This window comes from Colius striatus, chromosome 3 (assembly GCF_028858725.1).
Source record: "Colius striatus isolate bColStr4 chromosome 3, bColStr4.1.hap1, whole genome shotgun sequence".
In the NCBI taxonomy this organism is placed as follows: domain Eukaryota; kingdom Metazoa; phylum Chordata; class Aves; order Coliiformes; family Coliidae; genus Colius; species Colius striatus.
This window is the reverse complement of record NC_084761.1, coordinates 1392979-1412173: the sequence shown is the minus strand read 5'-3', so window position 1 is coordinate 1412173 and position 19195 is coordinate 1392979. Positions and strand designations below refer to the sequence as shown.

The window sequence follows — 19195 nt, the reverse complement described above, 5'->3', positions numbered from 1 at the left end:
AGGAAACTGGGGAGTCACAGGAACTGCTGGTGGTGTTTTGCAACAGTAATAGCAGTAAATTATCACTGTTAATTGATTGTTATCCAATGCAAGCTATTCAGTAGTGGGCAGTGAGAATCCAGGTCAGTTTGTGGGTGACCTCATCTGAGCAGCAGATTAAAGAAACCTATTTCAGACTGAACAGATTTTACAAAGACCCAACTTTTGACTTTTTAAAGGTATGAAGAGTGTCAGTTCTCCTGTTAGTTTGGTTCAGGTCTCCAAGGCTTTGCCATCCTTCTGATGCTCATATTCCGTGTTGCATAAATCATGGCAGTTTGATGGTGGTTTTTTGGTCTTTAAACAACTGTGGGCACCAGTTTGGGTGGTAGATTCATGTCTCTGATTTGTGGTCAGAGCCTCTCCAGTTCAAAATAACTCATGAATGAGAAAAGGTTATGACTGGGAAAAAGATAGGGAAGAGTATAATCTCTTTCTGAGGTGATTTTATCTGTTCCTCAGATAGGTTGTCTAAGGGAGGGCTTACACATCTCAAAGGCCTGTCATAAAATGTGCTTTTGAGTTCCCTTTTGGAAACAAGGCAACATTTAGACATAAACCAAACAATAAGTATTTAATGTTTTCAAATGTTACAGCAAACACAATATGGAAGAACTTAAAAAAACCTCCAAACTGCCCCCACAGACTTGTCGTGGAAGAACTTGACCTGTTTTCTGGATAACACAAAATTCCATGTCTATAGCTGTAAGGTCTGAAGTCCATTGGCTGAAGGGACTGAAGAATCAGTGCAGTACTTTGATTAGCTTTAGTGTTGGTGAGAATACATGTGCCTGGACCTTGAGATGGAATTAGTCAGCAAGTCAAAGAATTCTTGATGAAAAGACAAGAATAAATGTTTCCATCTGATGTGTAAACCACTGTCTTCTGTGAGGCTGTGTTCCCTTACTGTCATAGTGCCCACATCGTGTCTGTGGGTGAGAAGGGTGAGGAAAACCCTGTAAAGTCAAGTAAAAAGTGTGCAGTCCTTCATGTAGCAATGAAGAATCCAGAGCTTGCATCAAATCTCACTTGCATGGGTGTGCACAGAAGATGTTCTTTGTCTTCTGGAGAATTCAGACCCACTTTGGAATTGTTGCATAAGGAGTTCCATCTGCATTTTCTTGGGGGCATCTGGATATTTCATTTAGAGTCTTTAAGCAGTTAAGTGATGCTGGAGTTAGCTTTAGAATCACAGAATCATTTCAGTTGACGAAGACCTTTAAAATCCTCAAGTCCAACTGTCCCCTCAGCACTGCTACAGCCACTACTGACCCTGGTCCTCAGCACCTCAGCTCCAGGGCTTTGGGATCCCTCCAGGGCTGGGCACTCCCCCAGCTCCCTGGGCAGCCTGGCACAGGGGCTCACACCCCTCTCAGGGAAACAGTTCTGCCTCAGCTCCAACCTCAGCCTCCCCTGAGGCAACTCCAGCCCCTTTCCTCTTGTCCTGTCACTTGGGAGCAGAGCCTGACCCCCAGCTCCCTGCAGCCTCTTGTCAGGGAGTGTCAGAGAGTGCTGCTGGCTGCCCTCAGCCTCCTCTTCTCCAGCCTCAACAACCTTTATTCTGCACATTGAACAATTGTCTGTTTGTTTAAATTCTGTGGAAACTGCTTTGATTTTTGTTACCTAAAAAGTGTTGCATGTCCCAGGTATTTCAGTCACCAAAGAATCGCTGAACCTGTCTCATGACAGTGCTTCTTACAACAGGGCTCAGTCTTATCTTCACAGACATGTTTGTCTCACCATTGAAAACACAAGTCATCTCACTTTTGGTGTTGAAATATCTGCAGTGGAACTGTGTGTGAGCATCTGCAATCTGTGTCTCACTTACACCTTTTCTGCTTTGCAGTGTTTTCTCAAGGGCTGAAAAAATCCTCCCTGGAGCTTTATGGCTTAATCTGCTATGGAGAGCTGAGGAAGAAGATTGGGGGATGTGAGTATGAATGGCTTAAAATCATTTCTATGTGGCAGAATCAGAAGTGCCCACTCTTAGAGTTGGCAATGTCTAGTACAGTTTAACTCTTGAGTTAATCAGAACTTGTCTTCGTTTTGTTCTGTTCCAGTAACTCTTCATTAAATGCATTTGATTGTTAAAGACCTTCTTAGTCTGTTGCATTAGGCCCCTTTGATAGATTTGTTTAGCTGTTGCTGGCTGTGGCATGCAGTGTGTGTGATGCCCACAGAAGACAGGTAGATGTATGTGTAGCTTAAATTACCTCTCTGTATTATTGTTCTTGAACACTAAGCAATTAAATGTGTAAATGGTTTCATTTGCACCCACAATTATCTCTGCCTGTGCAGCCAGAATCTGGGATGGTGCCTCTCTCTAAGTCATTCTCTAAATTGTTGCTTACTGAACCCTGAAGATTAAAAAGCCTTACAAATCATGATCTGAAATGGCTGCACTGGCTGAGAGGCACAGTGACCCTGTCAGTGCTGGTGGCTGGTTTTGTCCATGAGGATGAGTGTAAGTGGATGAGTGTGTTCCATACCAATGCTCCCTCATCCTCTGGAAGTTCATTAGTTGCATTGGCAAGATATCTGAGCTTAGACTCAGTACTGTGTTCATAGAATGGTTTAGATTGGCAGGGACATTTAAAGGCCACATACACACCCCTGCTCGTTTCAGAGGGCTGGACTTTCACTGCATCGTGTTGCTCAGAGCCCAATCCAACCTGTCCTTGAATGAAGTGGATGTGGTACCCACAACTTCTCTGGGCAACATGTTCCAGTGTCTCACACCTCATTGTGAAACTTTTCTTCCTTATGCCCAGACTAAACCCATCATCTGCCAGTTTAAAGCTGTTCCTCATTGTTCTATCAGTATGGGCCCTGGTGCAAAGTCTATCCTCATCTTTCTTATAAGCCCCCTTCGTGAACTGAAAGGGTATAGTAAGGTCTCCTTGGAGCCTTCTCCAAGCTGAACAACGCCAAGTATCAGCCTGTCCTCCCATGAGCCCCCTGATCACCTCTGTGGCCTCCTCTGGAGCCACTCCAACAGTTTTATGCCTTTCCTGTGCTGGGCACCCCAGAGCTGCTGGCAGCACTGCAAGTTGGGGCTCACCAGAGTGGAGTAGAGGAGGAGAACCCCTTCCCTCAACCTGCTGCTCACACTGCTTTGGATGCAGCCCAGAGTACAGTTCCCACAGTCTCTGTGGCTTCCAGACATAGGAGAGCTCTAATGTGGCCAGAAAGATGAATGAGCAGAGCAGCATGCACTGTGTGCATGAATCCGTGCACATACACCTTCTTATCTGTGTCTTATTTGTCCCCAAGCATTTAGTAGAGTCAGTATTGTATCCCAGTGCATTTTCTACATGTGTGTCTCATTTGTGAGACAAATCATCAAAATACTTCCAGTTCTTTATAAAGTCATTCTAGTTGCAAAGTGAGAAAGACAAGAAAGCTGTCCTGGGTGGACATGGACAGTTCCTGATGGGATCAGGATGTATTGGCAAGTGTTTTCCTACATTATTTCCTCCCCTGGGGTTTTTCTTGTAACATGTCAGGACCAAGAGTGTTGGGACTGTTCATCCTGACTTTATTCTGTTTGTTCAAGGAGCTCTAATTTGTTAATCCACTTTGGAGAAGCGTTTTTGAGCTGTTTCCTGGCAGAGGAAAGACAGATTGCATTGCCAGGATAGATCAGTGCTAGTGTTTCTTATATCCATGTCTTGTCTTAAGTATTGACAGGCCCCCCTTGCTGTGACTGGGAGTAAGGTGTCACACAGTCACCATGGCAATGCAGGGATGCTCTGTGCTTCTGGCTTTTTATAACTTCAGGTCTTGGTTGCATTTTTTACCCACTGTCACTTGGAAAATTCTAGTCTCCAAGACCAAACAGGCTGAAGCTGCAAACCTCACCAGCCAGGTGAGGAAAGTCTGCTCTGCAGCTGGGGAAACTTCCTTTCTCTTCCTTTTTAATCTTGTGGTATTCACCCAGTCTCCTCTTCCAGAAATGAGGTGACTTTGTGTAGAGCTGCTGAGGCACAAAAGACGTGTTGGGAATAACTTGAGTGTTGCTGCAGGGAGCTGGATTGTTCAGCAAATAGACCTGGGCCTAACTATCAGAGGGAATAGAAATGAAGTGGCCATGATGTCTGCTTAAGAAATGTGCTGTGTAATGCCCAGAAGAAAGATGTGAGTTACCTGTGCACGTTATTGCTTTGAGTTAGTTACTTGGTTTATTTGGTGCCGTGAGGGCTTGATGCTGTTTCATTATGCTGTGCTGCCTTAGCAACAGAGAGCAGCAAGATGAGGAAGCCTTTTGTTTTAGTACTGCACTGTCAGATGAACACCCAGCAACCCAAGACACTGTAGGACCTAAACCAGGGTCATTTAAGAGTGGTTTGGATTGTGTGAAGCTTGCACATGACCAAATCGGTACCTTTTCAGAATTGGTGTGTTACAGCACATGTATGCACATCAGTCCTATGTCAGAATAGACTAGAATAGCTTAGAGAACCAAACAGGACACCAAAAAAGGTTGTGAGTGTATCCCTTGAAATCCTAATTCACTGTGTTACCATATTTCATGCCAAGGTATGGACGACAAGAATGCAGCTAAACTCAACGAGCTCATCCAGGCTGGGTAAGTAAGACCTTACTCCTCAAACTCTTAACACTGGATTGTTCAGCAGCTTGGTTGTTGTCTGGGGGCATTGTTTAGAGCTGCAGTTTTCCATTTTCCATTCTTTGTTTTGTTTTGTATGGGTTGTTTTTCTCCGTGTAAGTTCCTTGAGTCCAACCATCCCCCAGCACTGCCATGGCCACCGCTACATAACGTCCCCCAGTGCCAGAGCTCCAGGGCTTTGGGATCCCTCCAGGGATGGAGACTCCCCCACCTCCCTGGGCAGCCTGGGGCAGGGCTTGACAACCTTCTCAGCAAAGAAATTTATCTCAGTCTCCAATCTTGAGGCTGTTTCCTCTTGTCCTGTTGCTTGTACCTTGGGAGCAGAGACCGACTTCCTCCAGCCACAGCCCATGTGTGTTCATGTGTCCCCTCAGCCTCCTTGTCTCCAGATTCCCAGGTACCCCAGTGCTCCCCATCAGACTTGTGCTCCAGACCCTTCCCCAGCCCCAGTGCCCATCTCTGGACACACTCCAGCTCCTCAATGTCCCTCTCACAATGAGGGCTCTGGGGTGGTAACAGATAGTGGGTATTGTCAGTCCAAGGTGCAGCTGAGCAGGTGGTGGATAAATTCAACAGGGACAGCTGCCAGGAAGCTTGACTCAACAGCAAATGCTTTGTGACCAGCTACTTAGGCTCCTTCAGAGAAACAGGAAACATGAAAAATGAGCAGCAGCACTTTCCTCCTTCATTCATTTTTCTTGATGAAATTAGCTCAGCTGTTCTAGGTGGATCAAATAGCCTCTGAGCATTCAACCCCTGCTTCAGTCACCTTCACATCCTGTGATGGAGCAATTTCCACAGAGCCTATACCCTTATATTGTCTAAGTTACAACATCCGTCATGCTGTTTCTGACTCTTCACTTGCATCTAGCTACTTCAAGGCCACCTTTCATAAAAAGGTGTTGTGTTAGCTAAGGTCAAGATGGAGGAGGAAGGTCTCAGCTCACCCAAGTAGTCAAAGCAGTTCTCTGTGGTGTGGATTTGCAGTTCTGGAACTTGCTTCAAGCTGCATTGAATGACTGGATTTATTTTCACTGGCTTTAGTGAGTTTTGTGTGAGGCTACTGTGAAACTTTCTAGAGCAAGAGGGACCATCTAGACATGTCTTCACTAAGCAAGGAAATTATTACAGCAGCTTTGGTTGCTGTAGTGCTGTAATTCACTCCTTGGCAAAAGGCATTTGTTGTGAATCATGAGAATGTGTTATTTTAGTGTGAAACTACATCACAGGAAGAGTGATTTCTAGCAGCTCAGGTAAAAGTTGAAGGCTTGGTCCTTTTCAGTTACTGTTCTGGAGATACTAAGTACTGGAGAAAGAAGTGTAATATGTATCTAGAGTTTTTACTTGCTGCACTTTCTCTAGATGCTGCCACATCCTTCAGGTTTTGTCCCAGGCACTTCTACACTTGGCTGCCACATCTGAGCTGGCTGAGACCCAAATTTGGGCTTGTGAGGGAAAGTGGAGATACTCCACCTTGAGATCCAGACCCAAGAGAGAAGTTGTCCCAACACTGACCAGCTGAACTTGGGAGCAGCAAAATTTGTAGTCTAATTTTGTGTCTTTACATGTTGCAGTCCCTGTTAACATGGCATGAGTGAATTTGGGCTAATTAATGCTGATGTTGTCCTCACTTGTATGGAAACTTGGTTTATTTACCCATTAAAACAACAACAGCAGAGTTCTGGCTGCATATCAATTAGCTTATTTTCAGGAGGTTTTGTGTCTAAAAAGTGCTGATTATCTAATAACATCTGCAAGAGGGACAGGGAGCTGCTGGAGAGAGTTCAGTGCAGGGCCACAGAGATGCTGGAGTGGAGCATCTGCCTTGTGATGAAAGGCTGAGGGAGCTGGGGCTCTGCAGTTTGGAGGAGCCTGAGGGGTGAGCTCAGTCATGTTACAGATCCATCAAGGGTGGGTGTGAGGAGGCTGGAGCCAGGCTGTGCTCAGGGATGGACAATGACAGGACAAGGGGCAACAAGCTGCAACACAAGAGGTTCCAAAGCAACACCAGGACAAAGTTGTTCCCTGCTGAGGTGAGGGAGCACTGGCAGGGGCTGCCCAGATGGGCTGTGGAGGCTCCTTCTCTGGAGACATCCCACCCCAGCTGGATGAGTCCCTGTGTGCCCTGCTCTAGGTGCTGCTGCTCTGGCAGGGGGTTGCACTGGCTGAGCTTTGCAGCTCCCTCCCAGCCCTTGAAACTCAGTGATAATGACAAGAGGGTAATGAGCCTCATGTGTTAAGGTCAAGGTGTCCACTGCAGTGACCAGGAAGAAGTTCATTCTTACCTTATGTTATTGACTAGATACCCACCAATGTTCCTGTATTCTCCCCTTAAGAGTCTTTCCACTGATCATTGTATTTGGTGGAACCCTCTGTCTTCACACAGCTCCCAACATTTCAAGTTAGGGTTAAGTTGAAAGAGGAGAAGTAACTCTCTACAGCACTTGAGAGCTTTCTCCCCCTTTCTTTAGCTGAGCCATCCTTACTGTGTCTGAGCTTGTTAAGAAGTGAGAGCTAACATATTCCCTCTAGCTTAGACTCATACAATCATAGAATGGTAGGGGTTGGAAGGGAACTTTAGAGCTCATCTAGTCCAACCCCTCTGCCAAAGCAGATCCCACCTAGATCAGGTCAAACAGGAATGTGTCCAGGTGGGTTTTGTAGAGAAGGAGCTTGAAGGAGCTACCAGGAGTTTCTGGTAGCTCAATGCAGATTGAGGAAATCATCCTCTCCAGCCCTGGGGTGTTGTGGACCTGTAGAAGGTCACAGCTTAGTGACTGAAACTTCTGAGCTGCTCACATCAACTCCATCTCCTCAGACCTGGCTTCACTTCTGCTGCCCCTTTGCTCATTTTCCCCTTAGCAGCATAGCCAAGGGCTCTCCCTGCCTGGGGGTGGCTTCCTTACAGCACAGGCAAAGTAAGGTCCTGCTCTAGGAGGATTCTCCATCGTTTCTTTCATGCTTCTAGCAAGGGCTTTTGTTCAGTCCTGCTGCTTCTGTGCTAGCTGCTCCTTCTTGCTTGAAGTATTGGGTAGTAAGTACTGCCAGCAGGAACTTTGTTGGTCTCAGTGGCTGCCTTTCAAAGCCTCTAAAGGGAGAACAGGCCTGAGTGAAGAAATGAAATCACTCCACTGTGTGAACACAGAAATAGCTTCTTGCTTTTGAGGGCCTTTATAGCTGTTGATGTGATATTGAAGCTCTAAAAGCCAGTGAAATCATACTGTAAAAGTGGCTCTGTTCAAGCTGCCACACAGGCTCTGAGACCTCATTTCTGCAGCAGATGTGCTGGTGGAGTCCAAAACAGCCTTTTCTTCGTACAGACAGGAGTTCAGACCCTAAAGAGGAGACTAAAGCAAAACCACTTGTGTTTTATGAAGAAGCTGTTTCTGAGGGTACTCTTCAACCAAAGTAACATCATTCTGGCCACCTTTCTACAACAGCAGTCCCTCCCTAAGTGGGCAGCCCAGTGTTTCATGAGAGTCTGGAACGTGAAGGGTCACAGGAGTAGAGCAGCATTTCTAGAATCAAAAGCAAGGGTGTAGAAAAGATTGATTGCCCTTACAAAAGGGCCCTGCAAACCCTTACATTTCTGTGTTCATTCCTATAGGCATGACTGTATTTGTCTCTGTTGCTAAGTGTGATGGGGCCTGTAAATCCTTCTCTTTCAATGTACTCAGGGCTACAACTGTTCGGTACAAAGGCAGAAACCTCCGTATCAAAGCTCCGATGTGCAGGGCCTTGAAGAAGCTCTGTGATCCAGATGGTAAGTAGGAGATGATGGAAGGGGAAAGGCTTTTCCCAGGTGGTCAGGAGAACCAGGGAGAGTAGGTCTGTTTTGGTGTGTGCATCCCTGGCAGGGGAATCTGGGCTGGTTCACGTTTGTGTTGGGCACAGATATGTCCCTATTGGCTCATCTTGCTTGCTTGTATAATCCCAATAATTTTAGACTCATTCAGCTCTGTTATGTCTAGCAGTGTGTCACTAGCTAAACTGAAAAGGAAATGGCTACACAAGACCACATCACTACTGCTTTAGCAGCTGTGCTTTTGCTGTATGCCAAGTTTAGTCCCTTGTACCAGTGAATCAGCAGTAGGATGTTGTTTCAGCATTCAGGGTTCCAGACTTTTTACCTTCTCCAGTTCAGCTGTGTGTGGGTTTTATCTTTTAAATTCACACAGAATGCTGGAGGCTGGAGGGGCCCTGCAGAGCTGCTGCAGCCCCAGCCCCTGCTCAGACAGCTTCCCCTGGCTCAGGGGCACAGGAACGTGTCCAGCTGGGGTTGGAAACCTCCTGAGAAGGAGCCTCCACACCCTCCCTGGGCAGCCTGGGCCAGGGCTCCCTCACCTCAGCACCAAACCAGCTTCTCCTCCTGTGCCAGGGGAACTGTTTGTGTCCCAGCTGATGTCCATCACCCCTTGTCCTGTCCCTGGGCACCACAGAACAAAGTGTCCCCCCATCCTGCTGGCACCCACCCTTTAGGGACTGAGCAGCATTGCTGAGGTGCCCCTGAGCTCAGGCTTCTCTTCTCCAGGCTGAACAGCCCCAGGGCTGCAGCCTTTCCTCCTCACACACATGTTCCATCCCCTCAGCACCTTGGTGTCCCTGCACTGGCCTCTCTGCAGCAGTTCCCTGTCTCTCTGCAGCTGGGGAGCCCAGAACTGGCCCCAGGACTCCGGCTGAGGCCTCAGCAGGGCAGAGCAGAGGGGCAGCAGAACCTCCCTCCCCCTGCTGCCCACACTCTGCTTGATGCATTATCATTTTTTTAGTCCCTCTCACTTCCCCCAATAAGCAGAATCAGTGCAGTTCAACTATCTGAAGTACTGGACTTGTTCAAAGTTGCCAGCCAGCTGATTTTGACACTGCTTGCTCAGCTGAGAGCTCCAGTACCACTGCAGTGTGCAAGGGAAAAGAGAAACCTGTTGGAACAGGAGGGGATCTAAAGCAGGAGGCTGCACTGCTGAAACAGAGCTGCCTGTCTTGGCTGTAGGTCATACTGGTGTGTGTGGGGCTTCGTTTCACCTAACTGAGCATGTGTTGTTCTGAGAGAGTTGTGTTTGCTTTAACCCATGCCCCTTGTGCCTGACCTCCCTTCAGGTGTTAGTGATGAAGAGGACCAGAAGCCAGTACGTCTTCCTCTCAAGGTCCCTGTGGAGCTGCAGCCACGGAATAATCACGCGTGGGCTCGAGTGCAGAGTCTTGCTCAGAACCCACGGCTTAGGTGAGGAAGAACTGATTGTGGTGCTTGGACTTGAATAGGGAGCTCATATATATACATTTATATGATCTTATAATACACTGTAGCGTCTTCCTCTCTCTATAGGCTTCTCTTTGCCAGCTGGGCAGCTCATCTTTAATGGTGCAGTGCTTACTCTAAAGGCTCTGTCCTACCAGAGTACGTGATTGTTGTAAACACATCAGCCTCCCAGACTGGATTACTGTTGTTCTTTGCAGCTTTTGAGTAGTGGTAGGAGCTTCTTAAGTTGAAGATGGATATAATCAGTGCCACTTACACCCAGTGGTCAGAGCAGAAGGGGAGATAAGCAGCATGAGTTCTGCTAAGTTCTTTATTGAGTGTACTGTGAGACAGAGGCACAGGAGACACAAGTGAAACGATGGTGAGAGGTGCCTGCACCAAGATCCTCAACACATCAGCTGCTGCACAGTGGTAGTAGCAGAAAGGAAGGTGTTGGCAGCTTAGTCTCCTCCCTGCAGAATGTAGTAGGTGCTGTTGTTTGTGTCATCAATGGCTGTTGTACTTACATCTAGTCCAGACCTATAGCAGAAAACAGGATGTGTCTGTGATGCCGATTGTCCTTTCACATAGAGTACTTCAGTATAATGGCCAAAGGTCATGCAGAGAGGAGAAGGAAGGTTTTTACCACTAGGTTTATGTTGTAAAATGCTTTGAGAAGGAAAAGGAAAGGTTGAGGTGGGAGTGTGCCCCTTTTTCTTCCCACGCTTCATGTGGTAGCTCTGTGGCTTGCCTGCATTCTAGCTAAACCTTGCCCTCTTCCTGTCTTCTGTCTGGAGAAAGTAGTCTCTGGAGCCATGGCAGATTTATCTGGTAGGCTTTTAGGTCTTCCTCAGTTCTGAGTTATCTGATTTTAAAGTTGCAAGAGAATGTGTATTTGGTTTTCTTGCTGTTCTTTTTCGTAGAGCCTGGGAGTGGTGTGTTCCCTCTTTTGTATTACAGAATGCAGGTTTCTTCCCTTAATTCCCATCCCAATACCCAGGCTGTGACTTGAACCTTCTGCTGCTGGCTTTCAGCTGTGCCCCTGCTTTGTTTCTCTTGCCTGCAGGATGATTGTGGAGTTGCACCGGAAGGTCTCCAGCCTCATCGAGTTCCTGAAGCAGAAGTGGGCTCTGCACGAAGTGCGTGTTGTATCCTTCTCCTGCCTGCTCTGCTCTGGGTGCTGTGTTCTGGGAGCAGTTGCCTTCCCACTCCAAGGTCGTTTTTGCATCAGAGATAGGATTGTGTCACACATTCCCCAGCCCAGGTAGGGGTAGAGGTCAGGATCTCAGCATTGCTAATGGAGCCTTTCATGGGAAGTCCCATAATATTCCACTTCTATCCTCTGAAAATCCAGTTAGTGATAAATGTCCCTGCCTTTACTCCTTGTCCTTAGACAGCGAGCTTAGGCTGTTGCAGCCTAGGCAGGTAACCACTGGAGAAGCCTGGGTAATATCTGATGGCTTTGTTTCCAGTTTCAGCAGAGATTAAGGACAGACTCTCTCCAATGCTTGATGCAGGTTCCCCAGATGAAGGCTTCAGCTTCTTGTCTGGCTAACTGCTGCTCTCTGTTGTGTATCTAGATGCTGTCTGAGCCCTGCAGCGTTAGAGATAGCCTTCCCTCTGAACTTTGACCTGAGGAGTGGATGGGTGTGTGAGTTAGCAGCAACCCAGGTCTGTGTTGACTGCTGTCCTACATCCTGCCTCTGGTCCTTTAACCAAGGTGGTTCATTTCCACTGATGAGCCTGGAAGAAGTGGCAGCGTAGCACTTGAAGCTCAGAAGAACATCAAAGCATGCAAGGAGGAGGTGTTGGGGGTTGCAGTGCTGCTTGGTTTTGTTGCAATTTGTTAGTTGTTGGTTGGGGTTCTTTATAATCACAGTGGTGTCTGAGGCAGAGCTCACTTGTTTTGTCTGGAGCAGAGATTTAGTTTTGTAGCTTTTAGCTCCAGCAGGGTTTTAGCTTGTAGCAGGTCTCCAGTGCAGCCCTTACCACCACAGAAGGACTTCATTTCTGGTCACAGGGTCTCCACACTTATGCTGAGAAGAGAATATGCCCTTGATCAGCTACTTTCTTTGTTAAACTTGCAGAACAGGCTCCCAGGTGCTGGTTTGGAAGGGGCAGGTGCTTGTTGTGTTCTTTGACACATGTTTTTCAGCGTAAAACACTAGAAGAACGTCAGCTTCAAGACTCCAGAGACTCAGAAACAAGAGGCAGCTTCTCAGAGGAGAAAGTGATGCTCCATCTCTTTCCAGGAGAGAACTGTACACTCACTCCCCTGCCTGGGGTAGCCAGAGTGGTCCACTCCAAGGCTTTCTGCACAGTGCATTGGCAGGAAACTGGCAAGTGCAAACAGAACACAAAAGACTCTCATTTACTGCCCCCTGCCCAGATCCTGGGCATACAGAGTGGTCAGGGGACAGCTAGAGGGCAGCTGAAATACACGCGGGGAGCGGAAGGTAAGGCTGCTGGGAGGGCAGAGAGCACTACAGACTCAAGCAGAAGCTCCCAGCCCACAGCTGACGTTTCTGCAGGCGCTGAAGATGCTGCCCCAGAGCCTGGGCTCGTGGAAGGAGCGGCCCCAAACCTCGGCATCGCTAATTCTCTCCAAAAACCACCTTCTGGGCTTCAGGATCCAGGAGGGAGCCACGAAAAGCTGAGCTCGGTGGCCTTCTGTGCAGAGGGCAGGGAGGCTCTGGCTAGTGACCAAGCAGCTGTGCTCCCGTCGTGCAGCACGGCTTGTGCTTGCAGTAAGATCCCTGATGTGGAGGAACTGTCTCTGCTGGATCCGTTCCCACGGTACATGAAGTCCTGTCAGGACCTGATCGTCCCAGAGAAATGTCCTTGCACAGACAAACCGCACGGGAAAGACTCTGCTCCAGCAGCTGGTGAAGCTTCTCCTGGGGCTTTGGCAGGCGGGAGGAGCGCAGAGACTCCTGAGGCGTGCTCACAGGCGCCGAGAGGCGGCGTGGCTTCACCCGCCAGAGCCGAAAGTCAGGCTCCTCACGGCCAGGGCCAGCAGCCTGATGCTTGCACCAAGGATATAACAGATGCAGGAATGGAGGATTCTCAAGAGAAGCTGGGCTCCTCGTTTCCACCTCCACCTCAGGGACAATCTAGCACAAAGTCTCTCAAGGATGACCCGAGCCGGCTGTCTCAACAGGTTAGAGAAGAAGGATGGAGTCTACGGACTTCTGAGAGCCTTACGCTGGCTGAAGTCTACCTCATGATGGGCAAACCCAACAAACTGCAGCTGGAGTATGACTGGTTGGCTGTCCTGGAGCCAGAGAGCCAGGATGCCAGGGAGCAAACAGCTGAGTCGAGTGCTGCTCCTGCCTGTACCACCTTTCACAAGCAGAGACTCCTAAACTGCCTTTTAAAACTCATCTCTACTGAAGTCAATCCCAAACCAGTAAGTAGCTCTTGTTCCTGCTCCAAATGCTAAACTCTCACCTCATCTGAGGAATAATTGCCCAGCCATGTTTGTATGGTCAGTGAGCAGCCTTGTCAAGGCCCTGGAGGTTCCTGTGTTTGAGAGGGCCCACCCAACACCACCCAGCTGGTCGCGTTTCCTCAGCGTGCTGCGTTTGCTTTTTACACTACCTTTTAGTTTCAGGTTTGCTCTGACTCTCAGTGGTGTCACAGTGAACACTCAGTGTGACTGCTGAAAAGATCAATCATGAGGTTGGGTCAGGTGGGTGCCTTCTATCCCCTCTCAGGTTCATAGAACCATAGAACAGCCCAAGTTGGAAGGACCTTGGAAGATGATCTGGTGCAGCCTGTAGTGGGAAACGAAGCTCAGGTGACAAAGGGAGCCTAGGCAAGATGAGTGTTCCATGTGAAAACTGTAGCCCTCAACTTCCACTGGTGATACACCCCCAAGTTCCACTGTGTAAGTGTGAAAGGAGTTTTCCTTTGGGCTGGCACAGCCCAAGGAGCTGTGCCTGCCACTGTGGTTTGTGTAAAGGTTGCCAGCCCCTGGGGCAGCTGCTCAACCAGCCCAGCAAAAGATCTTCCTTACACAGGTCACTTGGGAGTTCACTCCTTTTCCCTCTCATGCATTGTAACAAGCGTGTGAGATCTGCCCCTGTGGTACCTGGGCAGACATTTCCTCCTAGTGCAACTGGCTGAAACTTAGTTAAACATCCTTTTAAAGACTAAAATGTTACCTAATTGATCTCCTGCGTGCCCATGGTGGAGCTACAGTGAGTTAAAGACACCATCAGCATCCTGTTCCAGCAGGAGATGTGGATGTATCACTGCTCCCAAACACACGTAGCTCTTTGATCTTGCTTTGTTGGTGCAGATTTAACTCCCCTCAAAACACCTTTTGATCCTCATTTTATGACAGAGAATGCAGGATTTTATAAACTTAAAGGCCATTCTTGCTCAGCTACACCTCCAGATACAGACTTTGTTTGAACTGGGAAGGCTTTTGGTGAGACATCTCGCAGATCTGGGGCAATGTCTCCTCTTCTGGCATCTGCTTTTACTTCTGGTGACATGTGTGACAGCCAGGATGACATGATCAAAGAATCACAGAACAGAGAGAAGGACATCTCCTTAGACTTGAGGGGAGAGGGATAGGAGAGGAGAGGGGGAAAAAAATCCAGCAGTTGTTATTGGCAAGTGTTTTCCTGTCTCTTCAGCACTATTAGTGTCTCAATCAAGTGCTCCTGAAAAATAAAGGAACTTTTTCAGCTATGTCCCATATCTCATGTATAAAAAGAAGGAGCACAACCTTTTCTTTGTCAGATACAACTCTATACTCACTGTGTTTCAGAAGAGATCTTGTGGGGCAGGGAGTGTCATGGGACTGGTTGAAGAGGAGAGGATGATATTTACTGCCTCCTTGAAAGTCCTGTGTGCATTTGGAGGGCTCTGTCTCTTCAGGCCTCTGCATTTCACCCAGTGATGACAGGAACCAGAGTGCTTTTTGCCACTGTAGCAGAGGAAGGATTGAGTGTTTACATCTTTTCTCAGGATGTATGTGACAAAGCCAAAATGGACAAGTGTGCTGTGGTTCCTTCTCTCCTTTAAGTGAAGATCACCAGTGTGAAGCAAGCTGTAGCAAATGGCATTGCAGTCAGGTGTGGGTGCATTTCCTAGAGAAGAGTTTGAAACAACTGAAATGAACTGGACAGGCTTGGAAAATTAGTCAAGCACCTGGTCTGTGCCTCTTGTTATTGCTGTGTTACAGTATGAAGGAGAAAAGGGGATGGGAAACTATTCAATGCTATTGGTCTCCACTTGATGAGAATTAAGAGCAAAATCTTCTTCTCCAGGTGTAGTTCCAAGCACAGGAGCCCTCTGCATGGTTAGAGTTGATGAAGATGAGTTTTGCCCTGGATTGGAGTGAATCCACTGTTTCCATCCCTGCCACAAATCTGTGTCTACCCTTTCTGGGGTGGTGCAGCAGTTGTGTGAAGCTTGTTGAGTGTTCACCCCATTGTAACTTCAAACCAAGGACATTTCACACTGCTGAAGGCACAGGGAGGGAATTTCAGCTGCCCACCACACAGGCTACTCACAGCCAGGGCCAGCAGCCTGGTGCTTGTACCAAGGATATAACACATGCAGTAGTGGAGGACTAGATGGGGGTTGGACTGGATGATCTCTAAAGGTCTCTTCCAGCCCCTGCCGTTCTGTGACACACAGAGGTGTTGGTAAGAAGGTGTCACACTATGTCTGATGGGATCTTAAGCTTCCTGAGTAGAATGAGTTGAACAGTGCACTGTGGTAGCAGCACACAGCGTTCATTTCGTGTCTGTGTGTTTCCAGGTGCCCGAGATGAGCTCTGTTGCCACGTCACCTATAAAGCCTTCTCAGGAGGAGCAGTCACTGACTCCTCCAGGAAAGGTGATTGCCATCAGCACCAGGAGCCCAGGCTGTGCACGAAATCAGTCTGCCCTTCGCAGCAGCAGCAAGACTTTTTCTCCTGGTGCTGCTTCCAGCTCCTCAGGTGAGTGTTCACAACAAGGACAGACCATTAGCACCTCATGCAGTGATGGGTACAGCCCAGTGCTGTGGCACTGGAAGTTGAGCTGTTCAAGAGCATTGTTACCTGTTGATTTGCTTTGGGGTTGGCCTAAATGCAACGTTACTTTGACTCTTGAAAACAACAGTGGATGTCATCATGCAGTTTAGGATCCAGGGGTCGGTTACAGAAGATGCTGGCATTTGCCAGGAGCTGACAGAGCCAGGGTGTGGGATGGCAGGAGACTGAAGGCTTCCAGAGCAGGAGAGGAAACGGTGCAAAGTTTGTTGGTGAAATAACTGCTGAGAATTTTCTGTGCCATGCTGCCAATTGTAGATCCAGATTGGTTATGAATTACCTTTAATAGAAGGTGCAGGAGCTGTAAGTGGTGAGCAATGCAGGCCAAGGATTGCAGTGCTGCTCTTCAGAACAGTTCCGTTTGCCAGCAAATGTTTCATGGCCTCAGAAAAGTCTGCAGAGGTGTCAGGGTTACTGGGAAGAGCTGTGATTCTTACCCTGATCTCTTCACACCCCTGCTGTAAGAAGCACTGGACCATGAGCAATTTCACTGATGCTCTGAGGCGTGTTGGGTGCTCTGTGAGGTTTTCATTTTAAAATGGCACTGTAGCAGTTTAATCCTTGGCTGAAGCTTCACTGCACTTGCCTGCAGACAAGGACCTACTCACTGAAAGATCTAATAAAAAGCCAGTAATTTAATAGATCAAACAGCCCAGTTGTTACATTGCAATGAGAGACACAGGCTGGAAGGACAAGTCTAAAATCAGACTCATAAGTAGAGCCACACTTCCTGAGTGTGGGACAGTCATTTGTGTCAAGAAGAGTGTGGGCATCAGGGGGAGAGAGGTTCTCTTCCCCCTCTGCTCTGCCCTGCTGAGGCCTCATCTGGAGTCCTGTGGCCAGTTCTGGGCTCCCCAGCCCCAGAGAGACAGGGAACTGCTGCAGAGAGGCCAGTGCAGGGACACCAAGGTGCTGAGGGGACTGGAAGGTACGTTGCTAAATCAATCCTTGCTCTTTCAGTTCTCTGTCACGAGAGTCAGTTTATTGGGGCTGCACTTTGAATTGCCATGGGGAAGGAACAGGGGATGAGAGTGTAAATAAGACAGAGACATTGTAGAGTGAGTCTGCTTGTGTTATCTTACCCCCCAAGAGACATGTTGGGTACACAGTTTGTTTAGTGGGAAGGGCCCTCAGGTATTTCTACAAGCTGCAGAGATAAACTGGTTAACACAGTCTGTGTAGGGCTTAAAACCATGCCCTTAAACTCTAGTAGTGTAAAGTTGCATTTAACCCCCTTCTCCCAGGGATTTCAGAGCAAACAAATGTTTGCAGTGTCCCTGTGAAGCAGGTGGGAGAACAGAAGCATCGAGAGTTCCGTGGTTTGAGATGACAGTGGCAGAGCCTGTGTCTAAGTCCCAGCTCTCTGTGTGATCCTTCGGTTACTAAAGAGTTTCTTTTGGCTTTCACTTCATTGAAATTGTTGTTTAAATGTTCCAGGTTTGAGAAACCTCCCCAGACCTCTCTTGGTGGCTGGTCCTTCAAGTTCTGGAAGCACTGATGCTGATGGTGGGCTCTTTGCTGTTCCTACAACTCTGCCACCCAACAGCCGCCACGGGAAACTCTTCTTGCCTAGCAAAGAGGCTGAGCTGACCTTCAGGCAGCACTTGGACACCATCAGTGTAAGTGAGGTGACTTGGATGGAAACAGTAGCCTGTTGTGCCTGAGCCAGCTTCCAGCAGCTATCACAGGAGTTTGTAGGCTCATCAGAGAGCATTGGCTTCCCAGTGAAGCACTGAGTGCTTCTAGTGAGGGTCAAGCAAGAAATGAGCTCAATTAGCCAGGTTTTGACTGTGTTTTGCTGTGATACCTGATCTTCAGACCTGAATCTAAATGCCATCACCCAGCACAATGGAAATGCTTCACTAATTAAGCGGCTCACGCAAATACACTTGCCAGGTTTGGCAGAACTGATGTCCTTATCATGCAGCTGCTTTCATACAACCACATTGCTGTGCTTAAATGCTCCTTTGATTTTGATACAGTCTCAGTATCAGCTTCACAGCAAGCTGCAGTGGTTCAGGAGTGAGACAGCTCTTTGGGGAGAAAGCTTTATATCCATAAAACAAGAAAAGAATGCACATAGAGCAGGAAGATGTTCCTGCTACAGCAGGAGGAGTCCTGCACACAGGAAGAGTGTGGGCAGCAGGTCAAGGGAGGTTCTGCTCCCTCTCTACTCTGCCCTGCTGAGGCCTCAACTGGAGTCCTGTGTCCAGCTCTGGGCTCCTCAGCTCCAGAGAGACAGGGAACTGCTGGAGAGAGGCCAGTGCAGGGACACCAAGATGATCAGGGGAATGGAGCATCTTTCACACAAGGAAAGGCTGCAGGACCTGGGGCTGTTTAGTCTGGAGAAGAGGAGACTGAGGGGGGATCTTATTAACATTGACAAATACCTAAAGGGTGGGTGTCAGGAGGTTGGGACATCCCTCTTTTCTGTAGTAGATAGTAACAGGACAGGGTGTGATGGGATGAAGCTGGAACACAACAAGTTCCACTTAAATATAAGAACAAACTGTTTCAGTGAGGGAGCCCTGGCCCAGGCTGCCCAGGGAGGGTGTGGAGGCTCCTTCCTTGGAGCTCTTCAAGATCCACCTGGACATGTTCCTATGCAACCTGATCTAGGTGACCCTGCTTCAGCAGGGGGGGTGCACTGGATGAGCTCTAAAGGTTCCTTCCAGCCCCACCATTCCGTGATTCCACTGTCTGAAGCAAAACACAGTATTTTAAGCTTCCTTGAAGTTGCACTGGAGTTTGTGGGGTGTAATTTATTCTGTGTCTGCATGCTTAAAATGCTTCCTGATCCATGTCCTGTTCCTGTCCAGATGCAGTCGGATTTCTTCTTGCCAAAGCCAAGGAAGTTACGGAACCGGCACCTGCGGAAGCCGTTGGTGGTGCAGGTCAGAACCATTTGCTGCTTCGCTTCCTGGGTAGAGGTCTGCAAGGCTCAAAGGGTTTGCACCTAAAGTAAAAGCCTGACCTTCCCTCGTGCATCCCCTGAAAAAGTGAAGACACGGGAAGGAACAGGCATTTCAGTCTGTGTTGTAGCAGCCCTGTTCCGTTCCCTGTGTGGAGTGTCAGAGGCCGGCGTGGGAGGCAGTTTGGGAAAAGCCAAACAAGCCCCTCACGTGAAAGCAGGTTCTGCTGGATGCACAAGCTGTGTCTTCATGAGGTATCCAGACCTGCCAGTGCTAAAACTGCCAGTGCTGTTGTCACAAGGTCTCTTTAGGTGTGTTTTCTCATGCTG

At 48.2% G+C, this 19195-nt stretch overlaps 1 protein-coding gene across 2 annotated transcripts in view; it reads left to right on the top strand.

The window, feature by feature from the left end:
• Positions 1 to 19195, top strand: part of CRAMP1 (cramped chromatin regulator homolog 1) — a 45823-nt gene that overhangs the window by 14199 nt on the left and 12429 nt on the right. For both annotated transcript variants that reach the window (XM_061993127.1, XM_061993126.1), the window contains exons 5-13: positions 1886 to 1969; positions 4579 to 4627; positions 8347 to 8432; positions 9764 to 9887; positions 10969 to 11050; positions 12058 to 13311; positions 15681 to 15861; positions 17392 to 17573; positions 18774 to 18848. In XM_061993127.1, the coding sequence (XP_061849111.1) occupies positions 1886 to 1969; positions 4579 to 4627; positions 8347 to 8432; positions 9764 to 9887; positions 10969 to 11050; positions 12058 to 13311; positions 15681 to 15861; positions 17392 to 17573; positions 18774 to 18848 (2117 nt within the window). The remainder of the gene's footprint in view (positions 1 to 1885; positions 1970 to 4578; positions 4628 to 8346; positions 8433 to 9763; positions 9888 to 10968; positions 11051 to 12057; positions 13312 to 15680; positions 15862 to 17391; positions 17574 to 18773; positions 18849 to 19195) is intronic.